Source organism: Epinephelus fuscoguttatus, linkage group LG14 (genome assembly GCF_011397635.1).
Source record: "Epinephelus fuscoguttatus linkage group LG14, E.fuscoguttatus.final_Chr_v1".
Taxonomy (NCBI): domain Eukaryota; kingdom Metazoa; phylum Chordata; class Actinopteri; order Perciformes; family Serranidae; genus Epinephelus; species Epinephelus fuscoguttatus.
The window spans coordinates 13,543,857-13,570,920 of NC_064765.1; the positions used below are offsets into that span (position 1 = coordinate 13,543,857).

General features: G+C 41.8%; 2 protein-coding genes across 4 annotated transcripts; one reads left to right on the top strand and one right to left on the bottom strand.

Annotated features, from left to right (window-relative positions):
- The first annotated feature begins 391 nt into the window (after positions 1-391).
- On the top strand, positions 392-8,501 carry elavl1a (ELAV like RNA binding protein 1a). Of its 3 annotated transcripts, none has more exons than XM_049595912.1 (7): positions 392-544; positions 2,878-2,937; positions 4,809-5,001; positions 5,495-5,598; positions 6,179-6,341; positions 6,448-6,673; positions 6,839-8,501. In XM_049595912.1, the coding sequence occupies exons 2-7, from the start codon at positions 2,902-2,904 to the stop codon at positions 7,161-7,163; spliced, it is 1,047 nt and encodes a 348-aa protein (XP_049451869.1). In that variant the 5' UTR covers positions 392-544; positions 2,878-2,901; the 3' UTR covers positions 7,164-8,501. The 3 variants fall into 3 exon arrangements, with proteins under 3 accessions (XP_049451869.1, XP_049451870.1, XP_049451871.1); XM_049595913.1 differs by having other exon boundaries at positions 6,179-6,332; XM_049595914.1 differs by having other exon boundaries at positions 4,821-5,001; positions 6,179-6,332.
- A 3,898-nt stretch (positions 8,502-12,399) lies between these two features.
- On the bottom strand, positions 12,400-25,601 carry slc1a8b (solute carrier family 1 member 8b). Its single transcript, XM_049596799.1, has 11 exons — positions 25,437-25,601; positions 24,001-24,110; positions 22,496-22,711; positions 17,907-17,949; positions 17,566-17,779; positions 16,145-16,244; positions 15,243-15,476; positions 14,898-15,092; positions 14,684-14,818; positions 14,447-14,594; positions 12,400-13,178 (listed from the first exon to the last, which is right to left on the bottom strand). Exons 1-11 carry the CDS (start codon positions 25,599-25,601, stop codon positions 13,032-13,034), a joined length of 1,707 nt encoding a protein of 568 aa, XP_049452756.1. The 3' UTR covers positions 12,400-13,031.
- Between the last annotated feature and the right edge of the window lie 1,463 nt (positions 25,602-27,064).

The window sequence follows — 27,064 nt, forward strand, 5'->3', positions numbered from 1 at the left end:
GTTCACCAACAAAACAAACTGTCATACTAAACATGTTTTCAAAACAAATATAACATGCTAACTTTATTAGCACAAGCCTGGACAGTGTAAACTCTATGACCAATGTGTTATTTGTGTTGCAGCAACTTTTTTTCACTTTAAGCTTCCACCACTAAGCCCAAAGGCATTTTGCTGCAGAAAATGTAAAGCATATCTGATGTGTCTGTTACTGCATGGTTTATGCTAATTGATATCCAGTTTTGTTTGTCTACATTAGATCACAATGTAATTGCATCAACACTAATAGCATCATTATTTTGGTTTAACTGGTGTGAACTCTAGTTTTGTGTCAGTAGCACACCATTTAGCTCAAAAGCTGCATGTTGACCACGCTGTCTCTTCTGCAGAGGCGTGGCTGGACGCGAGTGGGCGTGGTAGATTTGGTCACGTAGCTCCTTCTTCGGTTTCTTCGCTACGTGAGCCTGACTTGGAGGGAAGTGAACGTCGCTAAGAAAGGACAAAAATAGGAGAAGGGAGCAGAAACAACAACTACCCCCAAAAGCTGGTAATGCTTAAAATGTTGAGAAATGTTTCCCGAAGCTTCTCGGCTGCATGCGATGATATTTCGGTGTAATGACTGCCATGCTGATCTCGCGGCCTTTGGAGCCGTTGGTTAGCTAGCGGTGGCTAACGTTAGCCGCCGGGGCCTGTTAGCAGGCCGCTGGGGTTTAGGCGCGGGGACAGAAATGCATTCAACCGACGCTCCCCAAAATAGGGACTCGGTGCTTTATGTTAGCTAACCGACGAGAGACTGCCACGTAGTACGTCCTGTTTAGCTACGAAATGGTAGTGAGTTCACTCTAAGCGGTGAAGTGTACATTTATTATGTAATATGCTGTTTTTGTGGAACATCGTTGGGACAGTGTTTACTCCTCTCATCAGGGGAGGGAGCGAGCGTGCAACTGGCTAACATGCTAATGCTAACAGCGCTAATGAGGCCTCTGCACGTTTTCGAGTTGGAGATAAACGCGTGAATTGCTGAGCTCTTGGTTGTAATTAAAAAAAAACAAAACACTATGCACTACTAAAACGTATGTAGTGGTTGCAGAAGACAATGTATAACTTCTCCTGTAGTATTGTCATGGTAGACATCATGAATGGCTTAATCTGTGAAGCTAACCTGAAGCAATGTCGCCCATTTGCTGTACTGCCAAGTGCTGTAGAAATATCATCTGCTGTCTCAGTATGAGCTACCAACGTTGCAAGTATTAGAGAGAAGGTGCTCATCCATGGAAAGTAGGTCAAGTTGTGACACACGGGCTGATGTTTCCACCATACTTTGCAGTTTAAATACTATGAAGTCTGACCCACACAAATACCACAGCTCCAAACTGACACGCCTCTTTCCACTGGATATTAAACAGAATACTATCACTCAAGACTAGTTTTCCATTAGATGTACTGATACTCATTACTCAAAAATGTAGGAGTATCAAGTGAGTAACGTTAATTAAACTGGGTTTATTGTCTCGAGTCACTAACAACAGCTGCAAAGAGACTTGAATCATTTATTATTTTAATTTTCATAAAATTGGCCACGGTTGTGCAGATCCAACAATGTCTGTTTTTTTTTCTCCTGACAAGTTTAATGAGGAGGTTACCATCCCTTATGATCACACTAGTTACATCAGCAACATTTGATATGACCTTTAAATTAAAAAACTCTGAACAGCCAAAAAAGCAGGGTGTCTGCAGGTCCTTAAAATGCCTTAAATTCAATACAATAAGCCTTAAATGTCATTAAATAGTCATAAATTTAAACTTGTGAGGTCTTAACTACTACAAACGTTCTGTCTAATTGTATTCATCCATGTTTTTATGCTTTTCTTGAAAACGAGTGAAGCCTTTGTATGTAAAAGTCCACAATTCTGATGTTACAAATCTTTAAAGAACTATAATACTTGTATTTTACTTCATACTTGCACTTACCTGTTGGCAAAATGTAGATTGACTCAAGTCACTCTAATAACCATATTCCTACAGAACATATACCCCTGTGCACAGCTACACATATGCTTCTTGCCTGCAATGGTTACCTGTGATGCTTAAATATGTAAAACATTATTGGTCCTAAAATCTGTCCCAAATTTGATCAAAAGGTGTCTTGAACAGGTCTAAAAAGCATTGTATTTAACTGTCTGATACCTGTAGACACCCTGAAAAGGCCACTTTCGCATTGCCGGAGGTGTGAGAGGAAATAGCTGGCCACCTCCTGTGCATGTCCTGTTTTTATCCAATTTAACGATCACATCAGACTGCCCACCTTGTTTAGCTGAACTGGCTAAAGCTATGATTCACAAAAGTCATTACTGTGTAGATCATAAAAGCTGGCATTAGCTGCCCAGTTACATGATCCACAGTGTTTACAAAAAAATCAGTAGCAGCTGCCAACAGATATGACTCATAATTGCAGCAAGATTGTAAATGACAAGTTCTCAAGCTCTGTACGCCCATCAGCATGCAAGGAATTATATAAGCATGCAATAATACACACACTGATCTTTATTAAAAGACACCAGTAGTAATCTGCGCCAAACTTTTTCCAGTAAGACACAATTTAAAGGTACCGCTCAAATACAATAGCCTTTTAAAGCCATATAATAATTATCTGGCTGTCTGCCCAGCTTCATCGTTGAATTTTTGTTGATTTCCCCCCTGAAGAGTTGAGAGCCACGTGGAGCTTTTACACACATTCCTGGTGATGTTTTTGCTTCTTTGAAATTACAGTTGATTGTTACCCGTCTGGTTGTAAAATGTGTGTCCTCCTAATGTTATGTTCTTCAGCCAGCATGATTGCTCACTGCCACGTTGACCAAGTTGTTTGATTTTTGCCTTCAGCCTCAGGAGCAGTGAAGTGTCTTCATGGCAGTTCGTCGAGGACACATTAAGTACTTGAAAGTGAGTATGAGATCTCAGCTCCCATTTCAGACAGCACTGTGGTATGTCACATTATCAACTGAATGTTAGTGGTACGATCAGATATTATCAGGGCTGCGGGTCTTAATATAGATTTAAATGCCAAGAAATTTGGCTGCAGGAAATGTATAGGCTCTGAAGCTTTACTTCTTACTGAAATTTGGACACAACCTTGTTTTAAATGTGTGTAAATCATGTCAAGACTGTACACAGTGATCTGTTTTTACTTAACTGGAGCTAATGATTGCATATTTGAAATGAGATGGCATTAAGAGATATCAAAAACACTCGTGCATGCCAGCTCCCACTAGCTATACCCATGTTTACTGGTTTAATACAGGCCTCTCATTCATCCTCTCAGGCAGTGTATCTTACCCACCAGAATACACAATCACAGCCCTTCTCTTGCATGAATGGACCTCTGTCAGGTTGACCGCTACTAGACCGGTTCCCTTTTCAGGCCTGATCCCGTTTCAGCCACCAGCGAATGTGACCACCAGGTCATGCTCTGCTAAACAGATAGCGGAAGCAACTTTTAAAAAAAAAAGTTTTTTGAAGTCAGTCCATTCTTGTTGTGGGCACTTCACGTTGTTGTCAAAACTAATTTCAGACCCTTTCAAATGGTTATCAGACTAACAGACTGTCATGTGACTGAGGTCATCTGGGTGGGAAAGAGTTACTCAGCTACTTTGCAAACTTAAAACCTGTGTGTGTGTGTGTGTGTGTGTCCTCTACATGACCTTCCATTGTCTAAATTTCAAATTGGCTTAGTTTTAACTACGAAATTGAGACCAGTTTGCAGCTTAAATCCAGTCACATACTTGTGTCATGTAATCAGTTGCCTTCATGTGGCGTTCAAAGATTTTAACCCCTGGTTTTCCACTTCACTGAAAACGAGAGCAGCATTCAATCAAAGAAAATGTTGGTCTGTTTAAATACTACCTACTCCTCGACCAGTTGATTGGGCCATAGAGGGGGAAAAAAGATCTTAACATTATTAGTGTTTAACAGGACTGATGAGATAAACCTGACGTACTGGACACCATAGACGTTAACTCCTGGGTCGACGATGTCATTTTCAGCATAATGTCATGCATGTTTTAGTATCTCTGTAAAGCTGCATGCAAGAAAGAGACTTACTGTTTTTAGCCCAGAAGCTAGCATTAGCCATCCCACCACTTCAACAAGGGCTCCAGTGTGATCATGTTCCTTTCAGAGGCTTTTTAATCCAGCCTTGAACAGCAGTGTCTTTTTTGGAGACTTAGCAAAATAAATACATAGTGATAAAATCCAATCCATCAAAATCCATAGTGATAAAGTCTGTCACTTAATGTCCTCCCTGATTATCTGCTTTTCTGATTAAAAATGCTAGTTCAAAAATGTTTAACTTTAGGTATAACGCTGTGCTCGTCACTGTCGCCAGCCACCCATTCACAGTGGAGAAGGGTTGACAAATACCCCCAAGACCAAGTGTCACAGAGGATGAAAATTTGGTTGAACAAGAGCATAACGACCAACCGGCCAGAAATTTACAGTCTTATTGAAAACTGTAATCAAACAACACAGACACCCTCAACCCTTTTTGACTGGGAATTACGTAACTTAAGTTGTAATTGTTTTGTAATAGAACGAGAACTGCAAGGAGAGGAAAAGGGGGCGAGACTGTAGCTGCATGAGGGCGTGAGAGGTGGCGCTAAACCACCAAATCGCTGTGATATGTTAATTTTCACTGTATTAATAAAGAATCCATGTTGTCACAGCCCTACTGTCCATGAGTTTTACAGCTAATTGATTCAGCCATCGTTCTGCCTACCCTGCGTACTTACCTTGCTTTGTGTTTTTCCGCCCACCTGGCTGACCTGCAGGAGGTGTATGACATGTCGAACGGTTATGAAGACCACATGGGAGGGGACGAGGGGAAGGACGCCAAGACCAACCTGATAGTGAACTACCTGCCTCAGAGCATGACGCAGGATGAGCTGCGGAGCCTCTTCACCAGCATCGGGGAGGTGGAGTCTGCCAAGCTGATTCGAGACAAAGTCGCAGGTATGCTACTCTCTGAAACGATAAGACCTGTGACAGACCAGATGACGCTTAAAGGCCAGATTTTGTTTTAAATGGAAACGGATTTGTGTTACAACCTCGGAAAATATCAGTGGTGGTTCAGCTTTATGACATAAAGAATATTTTGGCCTATCGTACATTTACAAATGACCTTTATTGGCAGGAAATCTATTAAAGGCCTGTTTCTGGGTCTTCTGTCCTCAGCGATTTTTGTAATGTATTTTTTTATTGAAAAGACATCCGAAATTGATTTCCTGTTTGAGTTAGGTAATAGTTTGCTCAGTTTTTCACCACCATAGACCTGCTTTTATTTATTCAAGCCAGTCCTGTAGACAGTCTCTTTGTTTGTTTGCTTAGACTAGCATGCAATGTTAAGATTTGTTTTTGTTTTTAAATACTTATTTGTTTGCAGATTTTTTTGAACTATACAACGTTTTTTTGTTTTATTTTATTGTTTTCCTTTTTTTTTCTCTAGGCCACAGTTTAGGGTACGGATTTGTTAACTATCTTAACCCTAGTGATGCAGACAGAGCTATCAGTACACTGAATGGACTAAGGCTACAGTCCAAAACTATCAAGGTAACGTGCAATAAGGTGTTCTACAATTCTCAAACCAAAGATGTCATGTCATTTAACTCTCCTGTGGCTCCTGTGCTGTCCGCTAACTAGCTAGTACATGTCAGCCCGAGGAAGTGATACTGCTTTTACAGCTCACTTACTGCCCTATCTGACATGTCCATTGAGTTTGACTTTAATTTTACTTATTTTATTTGACACATCCTGTCAAATTCAATGTATTTCATGTATTTAATTCCTAAAAAAAGGAGCTTTTCAATCCGTTTTATTTCATTTTTTGTTGCTGTAATGTTCTTTTATGCTTTTCATTTTTGTCCAGACTGAAGACTTAATACCTAAAACCACTTAAGATTATTTTATTCAGTTTTCTTTTATAGTCCAAAATTGTTGTTTTTACGAGACAAAAGCTTTCAGATAAATCAGTTGACGATTGTAATTTATAAAACACTCATATGATTGCATTTATTTGGAAAACTCATAGATTTAAGTACTCATTGTACTTTTAATAGTTTTTTTGTTACTTTGTTTTGTACATGTGTATCAGTAGAGTTTTAATCAGGCAGCCGTTGCTTCCTGTTGCTAGGTTTCATATGCACGACCCAGCTCTGATACAATAAAGGATGCCAACCTGTATATCAGCGGCCTGCCAAAGGCCATGACCCAGAAGGACGTTGAAGACATGTTCTCACGTTACGGACGCATCATTAACTCTCGTGTACTTGTTGACCAGGCCACAGGTACGACAGGTGAATGACTTCCTATCTTTTCAAAAATTGTCTTCAGTAATATATAGCGCCTAGTTCTGCTGCATGAATCAGAGTAGGCAGTCACCACCTGCTCTCTCGTACCCAGGCGCGTCCCGTGGGGTGGCTTTCATCAGGTTTGACAAGCGGGCCGAGGCAGAGGAGGCTGTGAAAAACCTGAACGGCCAAAAACCACCCGGAGCCTCTGAGCCAATCACAGTGAAGTTTGCCGCCAACCCAAACCAGGTGAAGAACACACAGCTCATCTCTCAGCTCTACCACAACCAGTCCCGACGCTTCGGTGGGCCCGTACACCACCAGGCACAGCGGTTCAGGTGAGAGAAGTTGTGAATGTTTAGATAGACGGAGTAGGACTTGATCTTGGCGAATTCTTCTCATCAGCCTCTTTTACCCTGCTTCTTCATGCTGTTGTTTTCATGTTCGTTTAGTTTTAGTTTTATTGATGAATCCACATGTACTCTAAACCTCTTCATTTCCAGGTTCTCCCCCATGGGCGTTGATCACATGAGCGGCATGGGAAGCGTCAGTGTCCCCGGGAACTCCACCTCCGGCTGGTGCATCTTCATCTACAACCTGGGCCAGGACGCCGACGAGAGCATCCTCTGGCAGATGTTCGGCCCCTTCGGTGCAGTCACCAACGTCAAGGTGATCCGAGACTTCAACACCAACAAGTGCAAGGGCTTCGGCTTCGTCACCATGACGAACTACGAGGAGGCGGCCATGGCCATCGCCAGCCTGAACGGCTACCGGCTCGGAGACAAGATACTGCAAGTGTCCTTCAAGACCAGCAAGGGCCACAAGTAGAGAGAGCTGGACAATCGGGTGTAGAGGAGAGATGGAAACAAGCTGCGCCAGGCTTTTATGGCAGAAGTATGAGTTTTCCAAGTCTGGCACATCTGTTTGGGTTTTAGTGTATTCAGAGTTAAATGACATGTTCACTCTCCTGCACCTTTTGTACTTGTCTAAAAGAGTGTCTAGGCAGATTTTTTTTGTTTGCTCTTTTCTTTTTCATCTTTATACTCCTGCTTGGGGCTTGAGGATACTCAGTAGATTTAATTTTTAGTGAGGGGCTGAAGAGGGAAAAATCCCATGATACCCTGACGATAACTTTTTGAAAATAATCTAAAAATCTAAAATACTGTTCATATGTGTTGCATGTATAACTGTGGGGACTAGATATAGGAGGCACGCAAATGGTTCTTAGCAGCGCACTGAAAATACGGAGCACAAGGAAAGCCCTGCAAATTGTTCTCCAAGGGTTGACATTTTGGTGTTGACTTAATCCGAAGAAGGGGAGGAGGAATATTCTGCTCGTAGCCAGTGGTTGTCATTTCGGAAAAGCAGTGCTCTGTTCTGGATCCTCGTCATAAGTAGATAATAGATGCCTTAAATTATCATTCAGCAGACACACAGACCTACAACACCACTCACTGTCTCGAGTCTAATCTAAGAGCAAAGCACTTTTAATCTGTTTTAGGTTACTCTGAATATCAGTCTTTTTGATGTTAATCTATTGACTTTTGCTCGCCCTGCTATCAGGTTAACAATTTTAAATATGACGAGGTCTGGAGCTAAATGTATGTTTTGTTATCCCTGTGTAAAGTGTCTTTTATTATTATTATTATTATTATTATTATTATTATAAGTTGTATTTCAGGAGAGTCCTGTTGAATATGAACCCCAGTCAATGAGTAGAGAATTAAGATGGACCAAAGGCAGGGAGAGACTTGATTATATTACCACAGAGGAGTTTTCAGAGCAGGTTTAAGGTAAATTTATACCTTAATTTGCGGGTGGATTTTTCTTTTTTTTTTTTTTGAAGAGGTACTAAGGTTATATCTGACGCTAACTGAGAGCAACATCACTTTGGCTCAGTACACCGTTCTGTTTTGTTTTTTCTTTTCTTTTGATTTAACTTTTTCTTTGTTTGGAACATTTCATTTTCTTTCTAAAAGGCATTTAGGTTTTCATTTGTTACAATGTAAGTTACAAACTTGTTTTAACGAGTGCTTATCTCAAGTTTGGAGAGACATTAATGGCCTTTGTTAATGATTTCAGTTTAGATTTCTTTTTTCCTTTCTTTTGTTTTGGTTGTTTCGCTTTGAGCATAAAACCATTAAATTTTATTTCTTTTTGCTGAAAGTTTTGTTTGGTTTGTTTCTTTTTTTCTTTACCCTTTTTTTGTTTAAAGATTTGGTTTGGGGTTTTGTTCTGTTGTTTTTCTAGGAGCAAATTTGCAGTGTAGCTAAAAGATCCCTGGTCAGGCAAAAACAGGCTGTTACAAAAAGTGTTAACACTGGAGGCATTTAAACATCTGAGACAGGTTGAAATTAACACAATATACAGACCAATGTTTGTTAGACAAAAGAATCTGTACACAGACACTCAAAGTAAAGTGATTGTCCTTTGGACATTTCATCAAGCAACTTTATAAGATGGACAGAAACGTTTAAACCCCTTAAGTAACAAAAATAGCAAGTTAAAGCTGGCTCAGTAAATCATTTTTGTTCCCGGCTGTATGTCAATGGCGACTCACACACAAAGTGAGGCTAGATTTGTTGTTAAATATTGAAGATTGAGGGTTTTAGACTCATTGCTCTGATCTTTGTCTAATGGGGATTACTTTTGACTAGTGAGGTTTTGTTTGCTTGCGCAGTGGAACACTTCTTATATCATCCGTTTGGCAAACACATCTTATCACATCTTTTGATAGCGGCAAGTTAGTTAAACAGTCTTTTTCTCCAAGGTTTTTGAAAGGTGAAGCATTACTATGGGCGCCCTTATTGTCCTTGATTTAACCTGACCACAAATTGAACAGAGGAACCACTTGTTGATGGTTACAAATGTTATAAATACCAAATGATTCCTGGGAATGGTACCTGCTCACACTTTGTAGGATTCGCTTTTATAACCATTTTTCTCCCAGCAAATATTCCCCTCACGCTTAATTTAACGCCTCTTTTAATCTGTGCCCCCTCTGAAAGGAGATTTCGGTCTTAAAAGTGCTTTTTTTTTTCTCCATGTTATTTTTGTGTCACAATCCTTAACTTTGTGCAATATTTCGTGACTTGCTCAAAGCAGGTAATAGAAAAGTTGTTGTAGTCTTGGATCTTTTTTTTTTTTTACAATTGCTTTTTTTCTACTGACGTTTTATGTTACTGCTTAGTTTTTTCAGCAGTCTAGTTGGCATTGCATGAGTAATGCAAGTGAATTTGTTTTAGGGGCAGTCAGAATAAACTGCATTCCGCCTTAATTTATACGTGGGAGTGGTGTATTTTACATCAAGAGGAGGCGCAGATATTTATTTGACAATGTATGCGGTCATACTTGTTACTTATTGGAGTGTTTTTAATGGATTATTTTGTTTTCTTGGTTTTAAAGGACACTAAGTTGAAGTCCATTACATGTCTTCTAACATTGGATCATTTCAATAAAAACATGGTGGCTTTTCAGAATTGAAAGAATGAATGTCTCGTCAGAAGCTTATTGTGAATTTGGTGTCATTTCCTGACAGATGCCAAGTGTATGGACGTTTTATTTATATCATACATGTAACCTTAGTCAGCATTCCTACTATACTGCCAACAAGTAAAAACAGAAACGAAGTGAGGGACACATCTTGTAATATAAACTGATCTTACTATATATGCCCTGTTATTACCTTTATGACCAGATGGGGGAGACATGTCTCCATATTTTGACACCACCATCAACATAGAGTAAATTTTCTGCAGCACCTCAAGTGGCAGTGTTCAGTACTTTCCACTTCCTGTTATAATTCAGTAAGGAGGAATTACTGGCTTCAACTAATAGAAACATAAAATTATATTAAAAAAACCTCCCCCCAAATAACTTAAATATGTTTCCCATAATAAAGGTTACCAATAAGATGGCCTGAAAGAAAGGGGAGAATTGAAATAGTTCCACCTCAAGATCTACAGAACCGTGGGACCAATTTGGAGTTCACACTTCGACCTGGACACAGGAGGAGCTGGGGACTGATCCTCCAGTGCTGCTGTTAGTGGATGACACATGCTACGTGCTGAACCACAGCCACATGGTGATCCTGCATTTTGTGAGCTGGACATTTCAAACTGTCTGGTATATATGAACCCTGAATATATGGAGTGAAACTTGGAATATACAGAATGAAAGTTTGAATACACTGTTCAAAAATTAAGGGAACACTTAATGGTCACAGTAAAGCACCGAGTCTATTAAACTTCAGGGATATGAACGTGTCCATTCAGGAAGCACAAGTGATTGTGAATCAGTTTCACCTGCTTTGGTGCCAATCAAAGTGACAACAGGTGCAATGAAGAGGCAAAAGCAAGACAAGCCTCAATGTGGAGGCCATAGACAGTTGCTCTCTCCTTATCCTTCCTGTCTGACTCTTCTCTGGCTTTGTGTCCTTGTCACTACTGGTAGCGTGAGGTGGTACCTGCAGCCCAATCAGGTTGCACAGGTAGTCCAGCCCCTCCAGGATGGCACATCCATAGGTGTGGTTGTGATTAGGTTCGCCTTGTCTCCCAGCACAGTGTCAAGAGCATAGAGGAAATACCAGGAGACCGGCCATTACAGGAGAAGAGCTGGACGGGGCTGTAGAAGGGCATCAACCCAGCAGCAGGACCGGTATCTGCTCCTTTGTGTGAGGAGGAACAGGAGGAGCACTGCCAGAGCCCTACACAATGACCTCCAGCAGGCTACTGGTGTGCATGTTTCTGACCACACTGTCAGAAACACACTCTATGAGGGTGGCATGAGGGCCTGACATCCTCCAGGTGGACCTGTGCTCACAGCCCAGCAGCTCAACTGGCATTCACCAGAGAGCACCAGAATTGGCAGGTCCGCCACTGGCGCCTTGTTCCCTTTACAGATGAGAGCAGGTTCACACTGAGCACATGTGACAGGCATGAAGGAGTCTGGCGATGTTGTGGTGAACGTTATGCTGCCTGTAACATCATCCAGTATGACCGGTTTGGAAGTGGGTCAGTGATGGTCTGGGTAGGCATATCGTTGGATGAAATCCTCAAAGCGACTGTCAGACCTTATGCTGGTGTAGTGGGCCCTGGGTTCCTCCTGGTGCAGTGGGCCCTGGGTTCCTCCTTGTGTAGTGGGCCCTGGGTTCCTCCTGGTGCAGTGGGCCCTGGGTTCCTCCTGGTGTAGTGGGCCCTGGGTTCCTCCTGGTGTAGGACAGTGCCCGGCCTCATGTGGCCAGAGTGTGCAGGCAGTTCCTGGACGATGAAGGTGATGCCATTGACTGGCCCTCTTGTTCCCCTGGCATAAAACCAATTGAGCACCTAGGGGACATTATGTATTTGTGCATCTGACACCGCCACTGATGCCCTAATCCAGGTCTGGGAGGAGATCCCCCAGGACACCATCAGCCGACTCATCAGGAGCATGCCCAGACATTGTCAGGAGTGCATACAGGTACACGGGGGCCACACACACTGAGTCACATTATGAGTTGGGAGTTGGATCAGCCTGTGATTTCAATTTTCTACTATGATTTTCTGTATGATTTTGAATCCAGCCCTCAGTGGGTTGATGATTTTGGTTTCCACTGACCGTTGTTGAAACATTTTGTTCTCAACAAATTACACAATGTACATCAGTAAATGTTTTCAACTTGAATAACTTGTTTATCATGATCTGATGTGTGATTTGGAGTGTTCCCTTAATTTTTTTGAGCAGTGCATATAGAATGAAAGTTTGAATATATGGAATAAAACCATTAGTGTATTTATTATGGATGATCTTAAGTATATTTACTGTCACAGCTTAATAGCTTTACGTAAAAGAGCTAAATGGTTGAAATTAGCTGAGCTACTGTGCAATCTTTTTACATACCCCATTGTAAAAACAGAAGTACAGCCTTGGATACACAGACCTCAATGATCTAACATAAAACAGGACCATAAAGTTTTAAAAACATTTTTTGCTGAATTCAGTTTCAAATAATCCACTCATTGACAGGACTCAGAGTACAGCAGATTTTTTTTATTAGAAAACAAGACAAAATTCAAAGGACCGGTATAAAAACACAAATGTTCATCTAATTAGAATAGTGTACATATTTCTATAAATGCTGCTTTAATATCTATTCATAAATAGCTTGTCTAACATAAAGGTTCACTTCAACAATATAATTGTGCTCGTCAGTCAGTTTTTGTTTACTTTCAAGTCATTCAAGTTTTATCGTCAAAACTGAGATCGTGTTAAGGCAACTCAAAACCTTGATCAAACTTCTTGAGGACAGGCCTACTGTGAGTGTCTAACTGTCACCGCCGACTGATGAGTGCTAATCTCCATCTAATGCATGTCATCACAACACATGATCGTGTCAGCAGATGCATTTAAAGTGTCTGTTTGGGATTTAGGTTACATGTGAAACTTCTGGAGCATCTCCCCACAGACCAAACTGAATGGAGACACGCAGAATATCAAGTAATGAAGGTTTGTTTGTTTTCAGCATGGCACAGGCAAAATCCATTCAAGCCGCTAAACCCTGAAACCACAGTGTACTCAAACTTTGTTCTCGTTTAGAAGAGAAACCTAACAGGATTTTAACCCAACTGGGGCCTCAGGTGATGGTCCCTTCGATCCAAAGAGGTGAATCTATGTGCTGTAGAAGGCATCATCCTTTGCTGTCCATCCTGTGAAAGTCTCTCAGACTTGGCAGAGGCTGTAGCAGGTCATAGGTTTCTCCAGCACGTTGTCTCCGTCCACTTCAAACACATAGTCACAGCGGTGTGCGATCAGAGGAACGTCGGACAACGCCACACTCTGGTTACCAAACGAGATGACTGTGTCTCTCTGTAGGGAAGAAGCCACCAACAGGACAGTTAGTTAAGATGTAAAAGTAGTAGAAAAAATATGTTCTTTAACCTTGATATGATACGCCGTCGGTTGCCATTATAGTTTAGTGACGCTCTTCAGCATCAGGGGGAAACAAGGCGGGACAAGAATGAAAGCTAAGGCGGTGAAAGTCCAAGTTGGGTGGATGAGTCCAACAAACACGACTTTCACCCGGGAGAGTGGTGTTCGTGTCCTGTAAGATTATACAGCCAGACCCTGTTCTTTTTTTTTGCTAAACCCAACCACGCAAAAAAAAAAAAATCACTTCACTATATGCAAATTGTTGCACTGACGTAGTACATTTATTTTGAAAGAGACTGTTTGTAAAGTTAAATTTACTGTGAAAACAGAAGTGTATTTTGAAAGGAGACAATGCACGTAACAGGCAAAACTTGACACGGCATCCCAGAATGTCAACAACAAATGCACCCAGGTTACCTTGCACGTCGTATCTGGACGTGACCAAACGTCGATATGTGACGAGGTCGTAGTGAGATCATGTTGCTTGAAGCATCAGTGGATGCAATTTTTGAGCGCCACAACCCCTGTGAAATGACTTGTTTTACAACTGGAAGTTGATCTATGTGGTCTGATAACATTTTGACAGTCTAGAGGATCCAGATGACAAAATAATTTTATCCCCTTTCAAGTTAGCGAAGGGCTGAACGAGAAGTTAGCTGCTTTGCCAGCGAAGTTTCTAGTGAGCTTGGTCTATGGTCAACAAGGTGGAAGATCTGGGTAATTTTATAACTTTGAACTTCATGTGCTACTGAGCAGCTTTTATAAGAATGAATGGGGCCTCGCCTCCAACGCTTTATCCAGTTCTTTTTATACATCCATCATCTAGCACCATTGTCAGATCTAAATTTGTGTTTGACTTTGCTTTATCACCAAATACCCTAAAAAATGATGATATTCTCATCACCCTCCGCTGCAAATGTTAGCATGCTAACATGCTAAACTAAAATGGCGAACATGGTTTATACCTGCTCACGTCAACATGTTAGCTATGTCACTGTGAGCGCGTTAGCATGGTCACAATAGCATTTAGCTCTAAGCCCTGTTGTGCCCAAATACAGCCTCATAGAGCCGCACTCAAAGTTGCAGACTCCAAGACTTGTTTTGCCAAAATTCTAATTTGATAGTTGCTTTTAATATTTAATGTCAAATACTGCTAAATCGTGCGCGTGCATGTCAACCTCAGCAAACAGAAATTGTCCTCTTACCCGGTTTGGGCCGCCTCCATTATTGGCAGCAGTAGTGGTAGCACTGGCTTCAGTGGCTGCTTTCTCAAAGTCCTTCTTACATAAATGAGCCATGATCCCGGCAGCTAAGGCATCACCAAGAACGTTGATCATCGTCCGGAACCGATCACTGAGAATGGGAGGAGAAAAATAATTTACACAATGCTGCAGCAGCCCCGCTTATGCTTTATGTGGTACAATCATTTTTGTGAGACTCACAGAACCCAATCAATGGCCACAATCAGCGAGATGTCAGCAGGCGGCAACCCCACAGAGGTCAGGACAATCACCATGGTAACCAGGCCTGCTTGAGGTATTCCAGCTGCCCCGATGCTGGCCGCTGTTGCCGTAATACTGATGAGACAAGAGCCGCGATGTTAGAGGTGTAAAATGAACTGGTTGTCAACACAAAGAACTCAGTGTTTATCCTCACCTGATAGTGACCAGCTGACCAAAGTCCAAGTCATACTCATTGACCTGTGCGATAAAGATGGCCGCCACTGCCTCGTACAGGGCGGTCCCGTCCATGTTGATGGTAGCTCCCACTGGCAGCACGAAGCGAGCGATCTGCCGGTCCACTCCGCAGTTCTCCAGGAGACACTTCATGGTGATGGGCAATGTGGCGGAGCTGCACAGGAAGAGAAGGAGGAAATGGTCAAGTCAGGGTAAAATGACCATCTAGAACTGGTAGGAAGTCCTTACAGTACATATTTTAAAGATTAAAAAAAGCAAGAACCAAGACGCTGGGCTACATCTACCAGAAATCTTTAATAATTACCTTGATGAGGTGGCGAGTGCGATGACGAGAGCCTGCAGCAGCCCTCTGATGTAGGGGAAGGGGTTTTTGCGCGTGAAGAAGAAGTAGAAGAGAGGCAGCAGGATGAGGCCGTGCACAAACAAACCAGACAGCACCGTGATGAAGTACATGCCCAGCTTCTCTCCCAGGTGAGCCGGGTCATGCATATCCAGGATCTTTCCCGCCACGAGGAACACAATTCCGAAGGGGAAGTACCTGCATGGAGGAGAGGATGATGATGACACCCTGCATTTCAACACTTGAAACCTATGGAACTGTATGACAACATTTTGGCATAGGCTCTTTCCTGCTCTAACAGGACAGTGCTAGTGTGCTCAAAGCCAGGTCCACAAATAAAGGTTTTCCTAGTCTGGTGTGGAAGAACTTGACTGGCCTGACCTTAACCCCAGCCAACACTTTTGTGATTAATTGGATCGCCGACTGTGTGCCTTTTCTGGCCTTATCCTCCAGCACCAGTGCCAGCACGCTAATGCTCTTGGGGCTGAATGGGAGAAAATCCCTGCAGTCATGCTGCAGAGGTGTGTTGGCTGTTACAGCAGCAGATTAATGCTTTTAGAATGAGATGTTTGAAAACCCCACATGGGTGTCCACGTACTCTGGGCCATACAGTGCATGCTTTTATCTCTTAGGTATTTATATTTAAAATTATTCAGCACTAACTGTATATACGTCTCTTTGCTGCACTCACACAAATGTCATCCAGGAGTGGAGTCATTTGCTCCTGAGCAGAAGCAGTGAGGACACTTGCCTCTCTGAGTTGTTGTGAGATTTATTCTTAGACGTAATCCGGCTCTACCCCGTGAAGTGTGTGGTGTTGTCTGTCTTTTTTTGGCACATGTGTGAGACACAAAGTGCAATCTTACCACATGGCAGCGTTAATAATCTTCATGACGCACTCGTTGATGCACTGGCACACGTTGACCAGTGGCGCTCCACGTTCTCCCATCTTCCCCAGCAGCAGACCTGAGAACAGACATTCACATGTGAGTTTGTAGTACATGTAAAAGGGCTTATAAGTGCTTAATTAGTGGTTTATAAATCATTATAGATCAGATGTAAGCCACTGATAAGAACAACTTTTAGCAGGTTGTGAAAAGTCTCTGGTTGGTTATCATGTCTGCAGTCAACAATGATAGTAAGTCTAACTAAATCAGTAACTCCAGCACAATCTTGATGTTCTTTACTACATTTCAACAGGAAATATTTCACTTTTTATTCCACTAGAGCTGTTGTAACTATTACTTCAGAGGCTAAGATTTTAAATAAAATAAACAGAATGCATCGTTAAAGATGAGACAAACTGGTTCTCAACCTTTTTAGCTGTGTCCCCTTACAAAAAAGTAGTGTCTCATTTGGTCCCTAGTCCAGTTTAAGATATCTATGTTAGATTTATTTATCTACCCTCTGGAGATAACCTAACCTCTAGGTTGGGAACAATGAGACTACACAAGTGTTTATGGTCTGCAGTGTCTTTAGAAATTTTTGAAAAACAACTGAAGACCCATCTTTTAAAAATGGCCTTTGTCTCGCCCTAAATAGTCCAGTGCTTGCTCCTTGGTATGTTTCTGTTAGAGGCCTCAGCAGCCTGTATTTGCTCTGTTTTACTTTCGTTTTGTTGCTTTGTTTTATTTGCTAAATTGCCTTTGATTGCATGCTTTATTGTTTGCTTGTTTGATTGCATTTTGTGAAGCACTTTGTGAATTTCATTTCTGTGAAAGGTGCTACATAAAATACATTTCTTTATTATTATTTTATTATTATCATACTCCCTTTGAAATATTGTTTTCATTCTTTGTAGTAAAAAAATAGCCTGTATAAGGACCTGCAATACAACGCTACAGTGCCATCTGTGTCTGATTTAGGCTACTATTAATATTTACTAATTAAAATCCATTACTATCCAATACTCCTGCAGTGTTCCAAATTACCAGCTTGACCAGCTTTAACAGTATAATAATATTAAATATATCAGTTGCAAGGGGGCAATTTTTCTGCAGAGTGAGCACCTTAACTTTTGGGACTCTAAGCATATTTGGCTGATTATACTCCTGTACTTCTACTTAAGAATGATTAAAATGATAAGCTTATTATCTACAAAAAGCTTCATCAAAGTCAGCTCATCTTTGTAATTGACTAAAAAGCCTGTGACAACCAGTTATTGCTTACAACATATACACCCTTTATGCTGACCTATTAGAGAGTACTATCATAAAGATTATACTTAAATAAGGGTTAGAGTTATGTGATGTTTTCTGTGATATAATGAGCTGTGTGAGTGTCTCACCCATGGTGGCCGAGAAGATGACAATCCCCAGTACGTTCATGCCCTTGCTGGTGCTCGGGATGATTTTATACTTGATGTCAGGAGCAGGGGTGATCTCCAGGAAGACTGGGTGGCCCAGTCGAGGGTTGTGGTAGTCGGGCATGACGTACACGTAGTTGGCCTGAGAGTCAGCTACATCAGAGTTCTGTACAATAGGTACCAAATCTGTTCGGTACTGGAGTGGGATGAATGAGCACAGCCACGGAGGTTTGTTAATATGTGTTATGGATGTTTTGAACATTGAATTAATTTGCAGTATTGAAGAATTGATTAGGATTTTTTTCCTCTGTTTGTCTGCTCACCTGCTGAAAAGTTGCTTCAATTAGATTTGACGGGATCATGTTCCTGTAAGAGACAATGCACAGACAAATATATCAGATCGTGTTTGCAGGCTTTCAAATATATCCTGTTTGGATATTTTTATTGCTATAATTCAGTGCATAAGAGAGCTTAAGGCTTTTGTGTACGTTATATTTTGAGAGTCAAAATTCACTCTTGAACTTGGAAACAGCCATTCTCGTACTCTGCTTAAGCTAAATTTGAATTACTTGTGCTTAATTGAATATTTCCACTTCACGTCACTTTATACTTCTCATCCCCTTCATTAAAAATTGAACTTTTACATCACTTCATCCATTTGACCATTGTAATTACTTTACAAATAAAGATTTTACATGGCAGACAGATCGACTTATAAAAATACAATTCATTGTTGCAAATGAAAACAGCTACATTAGCTCTACCTTGACGAGCTCCAACAGTAAAACGCTACCTACATACTAATGCATCAGACATCTCTGATTCAATAATATTTTACATTAAAGCACAAAGTTAGCATTTTGCTGCATGGACCACTTATTTTAAGCTTCAGCTACATTTTGTTGGTAGCAACTACGTATTAACTAACATTTTCAAGGCAGATTTTTAATTAAGCGGAGGTAAGGGACTCAAGTCACATGACTTGACTCGAGTCGGACTCAAGTCAGAAATTTGAGGGCTTGAAACTTGACTAACTGAAAGACTTGACTTGACTTTGGCTTGGTATTCATGACTTAAAGAAGAAGAAGTAATACTTTATTAATCCCTGAGGGAGGAGGCTACCCATGGACAGGCGACCCGAACAGTTTGGGGTTCGGTGCCTTGCTCAAGGGCGCCTCGGTGGTGCCCAGGCGGCAAACTGGCACCTCTCAAGCTACCAGTCCAAGCTTCATATTTGTTCTGGACAAGGACTTGAGCGGACGACCTTCTGGTTCCCCAGACTAGCGACTTGACTTAAACTTAAGATGTATGAGTTGAAGAAATTGATGTATTTTTAGCAGTTATTTGCATTTTTCTAGACATTGTGATGTTTTGTTTTTGAAACATGATTGGATGATTTTTACTGCAATGCAGCTGTCATGAAGGAGGCCAGTCCAAAAACAGTAAAATCTGGATTCAAGGATTATGCTGCCGCGGTATGAGAACAGCGGTATGTAAGATCTGCAGGTCAAAAATCAGTGGCACGACCACCACAACAGATAATGGAGCAATATTATAATCTCAGATCCCCCATTCTCCGTTGTTGTTCATTTATGAAGTGTTATTGAATGCCACAAAATGTCAGATATCGGTAAAATTTTAAGCAGGCTGCCACACTTTGATAACGTTGAAAATAAAACTCAGCTTTTCATGACCACTGTCTATCATCAGAATTTCATGTGACTTGACTTGTGACTCACCATAGTAGCACTAACTCGCTTGAGACATGAAGGTTAAGACTTGAGACTTGTTTGAGATTTGCACAAAAATAACTTACTCCCACCTTTGAACATTAAACGTATTTCTATTATGCAGCAATGCTACTTTTACTTAAGTAAATCACAGCAATAAAATAAACTCCAACAAAACCAGAGGGAGGCCTCACATGTGGTGGAAGGTGCTCGGGGACAGCCAGTATCGTGCACTGGGACTGTATTAATGCACAATACGTCAGTGACACTGAAGGCAGGCAGCAACAAACCAGCCACAGCTCACTAAAATAATCAGGTTTAAGAAGAAGGTATTAGTGGATCTCTGACATGAATGGCCCCGCGGTAAGCCTGGGCACACACACCAGACTGCAGGCTCTCTCTTACGCAGCGTAACACTGCACAAGGAGCTTCTTAGAAAGTGCAGGCTTAACAGATCACAATTAAGTGTCTCGCTATTCTTAGCCTACCTGCTGCGTAAGACTGACATTGCAATTATTGTGTAGGCACATTTTTTCTTTTACCTTAATTTAATGCTGACAATGAAGGTAAAAACTGAGATTCTGATTTGTGTTTGCATGTGTAATAACAAACTAAAATGTGCTACCATTTAAGTTGTCTTATTGCAATTTTTAGAGTTAACTAAATGTTAGCCGAAACCACATTGTCGAAGTTTTACTTTCTGAGAATGTCATGATTCCTGACTTTGTGTTGTCTTTGCTGTGATAGTTATTATGTCAGCTGCCAGGGCTCACCCTGATCCCTTGAGATTTTGTGATTAGGGAGCTTCCTGTTTCTGAGGAAGCACACAGAGGTCACAATGTCTGAACTGGATCTGTAATGGATTTAATTGGTCTGTAAGGTTTTTCGTCAACCGTTTAAGGGTATTACGCAGCAAAGCCTCATCATGGAAAACAACACTAATAAGGCAGAATGGGAAAATCTGTCTATCAGGAGGGAGGGATTTGAGGGTGGGCGATACTTTTTCCAGCCATCAGATCTTAAGGTCCGAAAATAGCAGAGACCCCAAGTATATCTTTGTGTTTCTACCTACGAACACGCAACAAATGGAAGAAAATCTGTTTACCGGGAAAGCCTCATTTGGTTGTCCATTACTTTGACAGAATGCTGTAAAGTCTCACAACCTGCTCTTACAAACGATTATGAGGAAGAGCATTAACCGCGAAGACTTAAACAAGAGGCAAGCTTTAATACTATTAGTTTATAGCAAAGGCAGTCTGGAGCTCCAACACTTGGGCCAAACTGGAATATCTCAACAACTATTTGATGGACTTCCACAAAATCTGGTACAGATATTCTAACCCAGTCACCAGAGTACCAAAACTCAGTCCCAATTAAATGCCTAGTCCTGGTGTGGCTACACATTTTGACAAATAAAGGCCTGTCTCAATTAGACGCCAAGCAGTTAACTGTTTTTGTAGAAGTTCTTTAGATGTATAAAACCAGGTTGTTGGCTACCTCAAATTGCGTGTCCATTCCTCGATTACCCTGTAAGTTATTCATATTCCTTTAGTCCCTAAGGGTCCTCAGATCAAAAGAAAATAAAGGGGTTTTCATGTAAAATGAATCCAAGTCATGAGTGTTGTTTTAACAGGATAAAGTGGTGCTGTGTCGGTATGTCAGGTGCCTCGAGTGCCGTAACTAGCTCTGATGCGCTGTCTGTCAGAGCTAGATCGAATTAATGATTCATAATTGATACATTATCTAAAGCCTAATTCTAAACAAGTAATATTCATACTGGTTTAAATAAACATTTTGATTGTATTTCCAGATCTGTGCTGAGCAACAGTTTTAGTGATTTAAACAAATAATAGCCTGGGCTACTAATTAATGTTTGCATTGTACATTTCTATAAACCACAGATACGTAACTTTTGTACATTATTATGTGGCAGATATGCTGATACTCTGTTTCTTCAAGTTTCAACAATGCTGTGGTTTACCCTTTGGTCATGTGACACAAAAACCACTTGGTTAGAAAAGATCTTGTTTTGGATAAACCCCCAAACCACTTTTTTCAGCAGGAAACCAATGTATATGGGTATTTAGTAGAGTTGTTGTTGGTTTCAGGCCCAAATCTTGACATTTTTGTGCAAAGTATTTGAATTCTACATGTTGTGTTATAAACAGGCTATGCACTGTGACTAGTTCAAAGTCAGCCATTGCAATGGAATGTTGCTATTGGCTGATCTGGTGGCAGTTTTCGTCACCCCCCAGCCCCCACCCCACCCCTCACTCCTCCATGCACGAAGAGGGGACGGCAGTTTAGACCCTGTAATCACCTGTCAAGCCTACTTATACCTCAACCTTTATCTGGCAGTGCTCCAAGCCTAAACGCATGATCGCATTAACTCATGCTGAAACTTTAGCACGGTTCCACATCAACCTGCCTGACTCAGACGATGATTTGTATGACAGTCTGTTAAGTTACTGTAGAATACACATTTTTAGTGCCACAGTCATGGCTGCAAATGCTGCCAAAGACTGCTCTGTTGTTTGTTTGTCTCGAACGTTGATCTGCAGTGCATACGTGTGACACCATCCACCATCCTCTCCGACTTCTGATGACTAAGCCAGCTCATATGCATCTAATCAGAACTACGTCACTTGAGGAATGTTGATATGATTTGTAGGAATCATACAAACGTAACTATGTATCCAGGGTTTGTAGAAGCATACAATGATATGGTTTTCTTCTGGGGACTGGGACGCATATTCATGGTGCCCCGAGGATGAATCTTTCATGACTTTAATGGTCTCCTGACCTTTGGTGCCACCAGCAGGTTAAAGTTTTCACATATCTAGTGATATATCTTTACATCAACAAGATGGATTGGCACCAAAGTTTGCGTAGACATTCTCAGTTCTCAGATGATGAATCTTAATGACCTTGGTGATCCCCATGACAGTTTCTCTGTTAACATTGCGAGCATGATAGCATGCTGATGTTAGCATTCAGCTCAAAACCGGCTGCGCCTAAGTACGTACATCCTCACAGAGCCGTGCGGCTGTAAGCTCTTGTTCATCATGTACAGAGGGATTATACTGAATCATGTCAGAGGTCAGGTACAGAGCTGGGAGGGACTCAGCACCCTTGCTGGGGGACACTTCAGTGTGATAGCTTTTGTGTCTGTCAGTGTTTACCTGATGAGGTCCAGCAGGGCGTCAGCGGAGGTCATAACAGGCCCTGAACTTGAATGGTGGCCTTCTTTCTCCGAGCCTGTTCCCGGGTGAATGATGAGCACCAGCACGATACCGACGATGACAGCGATGAAGGTCGTCCACAGGTAGTAGGTGATGGTCAGGACTCCCAGCCGACCGCTTGCCTTTGTGTCCATGGCTGACAGGCCGGACATAAGACTGTACGGGAAGACAGGACGATTAACTCTGGTTTAAACTGGGAAACTCTCAGTTTTATGTCATTTCCCAGACAAGAATCAAAGTCAACATCTTGTTTGAGAGGTGTTAAACTGTGCCATGTGAACCACCAGCATGACCCAGACTTCCCACTTCTGTGAAGACCCCTCCATTCCACTAGACGTCCCTACATGTTTGTACTTCTGTGTTTGATCTTATGTTGCAAATGCTAAATGGAGGTTTGTGAGCTTGATTGAGCTACACCGAGGCCCAGTGTGTTCCGCCCATAAATACCTTCCGACTTTCGCATTCAATCTCTCTTCCCTCACGGGCACAACTGCTCTTTCTTTTGGTTACCCCAGACATTTCCACACACCCATACATGCACAGTTGATGACTGACTTACATGTTTTTTCTGATTGTTATGTTACCTTTTAAAATAAATATGCCTTTCCCTTTTGTCTGGTCTCCTATCTTTGTTGTGGCCTTTGAACCAGGTTGTAACACGTCTAAAGAAATATTGTCCCCCAAATACCTACCCCCATATGCAGGTATACCCACCCACCTATCAAACAAAAAGCCACTGAAATATGTATACAGGATTTATTTTAAGTTTCTGTTACTTGTTTTTTTAGAGCCACACATGGACTGGCAGGACCTCTTAGATCCTACGAACAATGTCTTTTAACTGTCCCTCGATTGAGGCTGGTTGGTAAAGGAGATCGTGCCTTTGTGGTAGCTGCTCCAAAGCTCTGGAATAGCCTTCCACTGTAAATGAAGTGGTTTTGTTCCCCCTGGTTTTATCCTGTTTTATATTTGTGCACATTTTATATTGCTATATATGTGTGTGTCGTTCTTTTATTTTGTACAGCACTTTGGTCAACTGCGGTTGTTTTCAGTATAGTGAGAGTATACCCACTTTCTCCTCTGTAATCAACCAATCCACCTGGTAGTGCACCCACATCAATTACCACTACACTAACGCTCTTTTTTACTGAGGAGAGTTTGGGCTCATACCAACTTGGTATTCAGGTAGCCCTAGTATAACCCATGTGGGGCCCGCCTGGGTAAATCCACTCATGTTGGCAATTGGATTGGGGCCAATATGGAACACGTGGACAATCCCATATAGGGCCCATTTTTCAGCTCATTTTCTACCCCCATGTTCCCCACATACAAATGTTGGCCGGGTAAAAAGTGACAGCTTTAATACACCAGCTTCAAAACACTGAAGCTGTTTGCGACTGTATTTCATCAGGGTCTGCACCAACACAGGTGAGGACGTTCCTTACCTGGAGGTGATGAGCGGCAGAATCAACATCTTCAACATCCTCATCAGCAGTTCTCCAGGGAAGGAGAAGTAGATCTTTGCCTGTGTGAGAAAGCCACACCTGAAGCAAACCTTATTTCTAGATCAGTAAAGACCAAATCACTTTAGCTTGCATTTTTATTTGCCTCATTTAAGTCTAACAACATACTAAAGTTTTTTCCCACAACTGCTCTGAAAAGTCACTCCAGCTGTGAATGTGTCCCTTTGTTGCAGCATGGTATTTGCATTTCACAGATTCTGTCTTTGCTCAGCAGGTTTCCACACTGTATGTTTTGTGGGCTGCTGCCAGCGCACAAGGTTACATTGCTGAGCACACTGGACCATAATCATCGAGTCAGCCTCTGCCAACACACATAAGCTACCTGGTCCATTTAAAGCATCTTGCATCACAATAAAAGCAATGCCCAGAGCTCATGTAGCCTTTAGACGGACATTTAAATGTATGCTGTGCAGGAATTGTCAGTTAGGCTGCTGTTTGTAAAGAAGTATCGCAAGTGAAAATTAGCATGTATGCTAATCCCAGACTCACTCATCTGTTGTGTTTTTGTTACCTTAGAGTCAGCAGTTTATACATAGCGGGTCCTCTCTCACAGAGTCTGCCATGTAGTTCTACAGTAGCCCACAATGGACAAATCAAAGACTGGCTCTAAATAGGATCACTCATATGTTTGCATTTTTGTGCTGGCCATTGACCCGTGGGTGAACTTTCCCTTTTGCAACTTCGCCGCTAGATGCTAGTCACTACACACTGGACCTTTTAAAATAAGCTCATCACACAACTAATATAAACCTGCAATTACTGATTTTTTGGCTACTAGTGTAACCAAGCTGTAAACAACACTGACCATCTTTTGAGTTGATATGGCTGCCTTGTTTGCAAATATTTACACATTCAGCAGTTACATAGCAACATTACATTTTGAGTTGTGTTTGAGGGCCAATATTCACTCTCCTTTTAGCTCTGTTTTTGGTCTCCACTGACCACTGGGGGGAAATATTTGGCTTTTTAGCTGCCATGCGCTTTGCTATGTTCGCAGACTTTGTCGGTGTGCTGTTTAGTGCTGAGCAGTGGATTTGTAGAGCTTTTTTTGATGGGAGCAGCTGAAAATGAGGCTACACCTTCCACATACAAGTAAACCATTGTTAAGAAAAAAATATTTATATAGCCACTTTATTTCTGCGCTTACCCTTCTGCACTCTCGCTATTACATAACTGGCTTTAAATACAGCATCAGTGCATAAACAGAAGTCAACAATAGAGGATTAATACATTCCATTCTGAGTGTTGGTTTGCACACAGTGGTAAAAATCACACCCATTCCATCACGTGATAATATATATTGACAGACTTTAAGATCCAGTCACACTGCCTCCTGTTAAATTCCCATCCACCCGTACCTGTGTAGAGAGGTTGAGTGTCCTGAGGACAAATCCAAGCACACATCCCGTCACTACAGCGAAGACCGAGAGCGTCAGCAGGCCATTCCTCTTGCAGTAGTCCCGCACGTACTCCCTGACTTTCAACATTGTCCTGCTCCTCAGCATCTTCTTCAACCATTCCATAATGATTCAGGCTCAACTCGTATCCCAGTGGGACCCCCCTCCCCCCTGAGTGACTGCAGGTATCCGAATCTCCTGAGTGAATGAGGTAGATGAGTGTGTATCCCACAGGATCCGAGGGATGTGATCAAATGTGGGTCCTGTCTCACACTGAGGAGCTCATCCAGACTCCAGAGAGGAAGTGTTGACGGACTGGTTCCTGGTAAAGCATTGCCTAAAAGGATTATCCCTATCCCATGCTATCAGAGGCTCCTCTCAGGCTTATTGAAGAGGCTCAGCCCTGATTAGCTCCTCCATTCATAGGTCATTATGAGTTATTACTACCCGCCTCCCAGTTATCCCATTCATAAAACAGGTGCTTGCACTTTGACCTCTGTGACTTGAAACACCAACTTTTGCCACCTACGTCCTCCGGTCCATCATGTTTTGGATTCATTTGACTGGATGACACTCACAAAACAAAAAATATTAATAGTATTTATAAATAGGAGAAATCTAAACAAGTAAAAAGCGTTTGATTAAATGATCACTGTGACACCTGTTGCTTTCTAAGGACATGATAATGGTGGATTTTGATTTCACTAGGAGTCAGTGAAGGAGTTGCACTGTATGGGCAGGATTACCCAAGGGTCAGAGGTCATGAGTAAGACACCAGCATCAGTCCTCTGTGTTCAGAACATGCCATGACACTTGTCCTTTGATCTCACCGTGACGTCGGGCTGTGTCGTCCGTTCAGAGAACAGGGCGGGCACTGAGAGGTCTTAACGTCAGGACTGTGCACTTTAATCGGCAAATAATGCCTTGTTGGCCCAAACAAGCAGCCTCAAAGGAATTTGGAGGTGTCGGCGTAAACTTAAATCCTGCAGGCTGACGAGGAGGATGCGTTTACACTCCGCAATGAGACAAATGATCACTGCCACGCTAACCTGCTGCGCATTTTTATTTCAGCAGAGTTAAATCACAAAAACATGGAACCTGATTTATTTATTCATGTAGCCTGTGGCTAATAGGAAAATAATGGGTGGGATATCAGCTACAATACCAAGAGCGCTGGTAACAGAAATGATGGCATGCAATGGATATTAGCTGCCTAAGTTGTGTCTGTGTCTAATCTCACGTGTTGTTTGCATGTCTTGTTAATTCTGTAGTCGACCTGCGTCTGCTGTCGTCACAGCGTCTATGCTGACCTGGGAAGGGATCCAAAGTTGACTCTCTCCTGTCCAACAATGTCTGCCTACGTCACCTGTAACCAATCCAATAACATTTAATCCTTGTCTTGAACAATGTAAGCAGCAAGTTCAACAGCCGCAACTGCAGGGACACATGCAACATATTTGCCTCTGTTTTATCTGTCAAGTTTTTTTCCTGCTAAATCTTTAAAAGCAATAAACCCCCAAATTAGTTGAAAGGTCCAGGATTTAGCAGGATACGTGGGCAGAAATGGAATATAATGTAATAAGAATGTT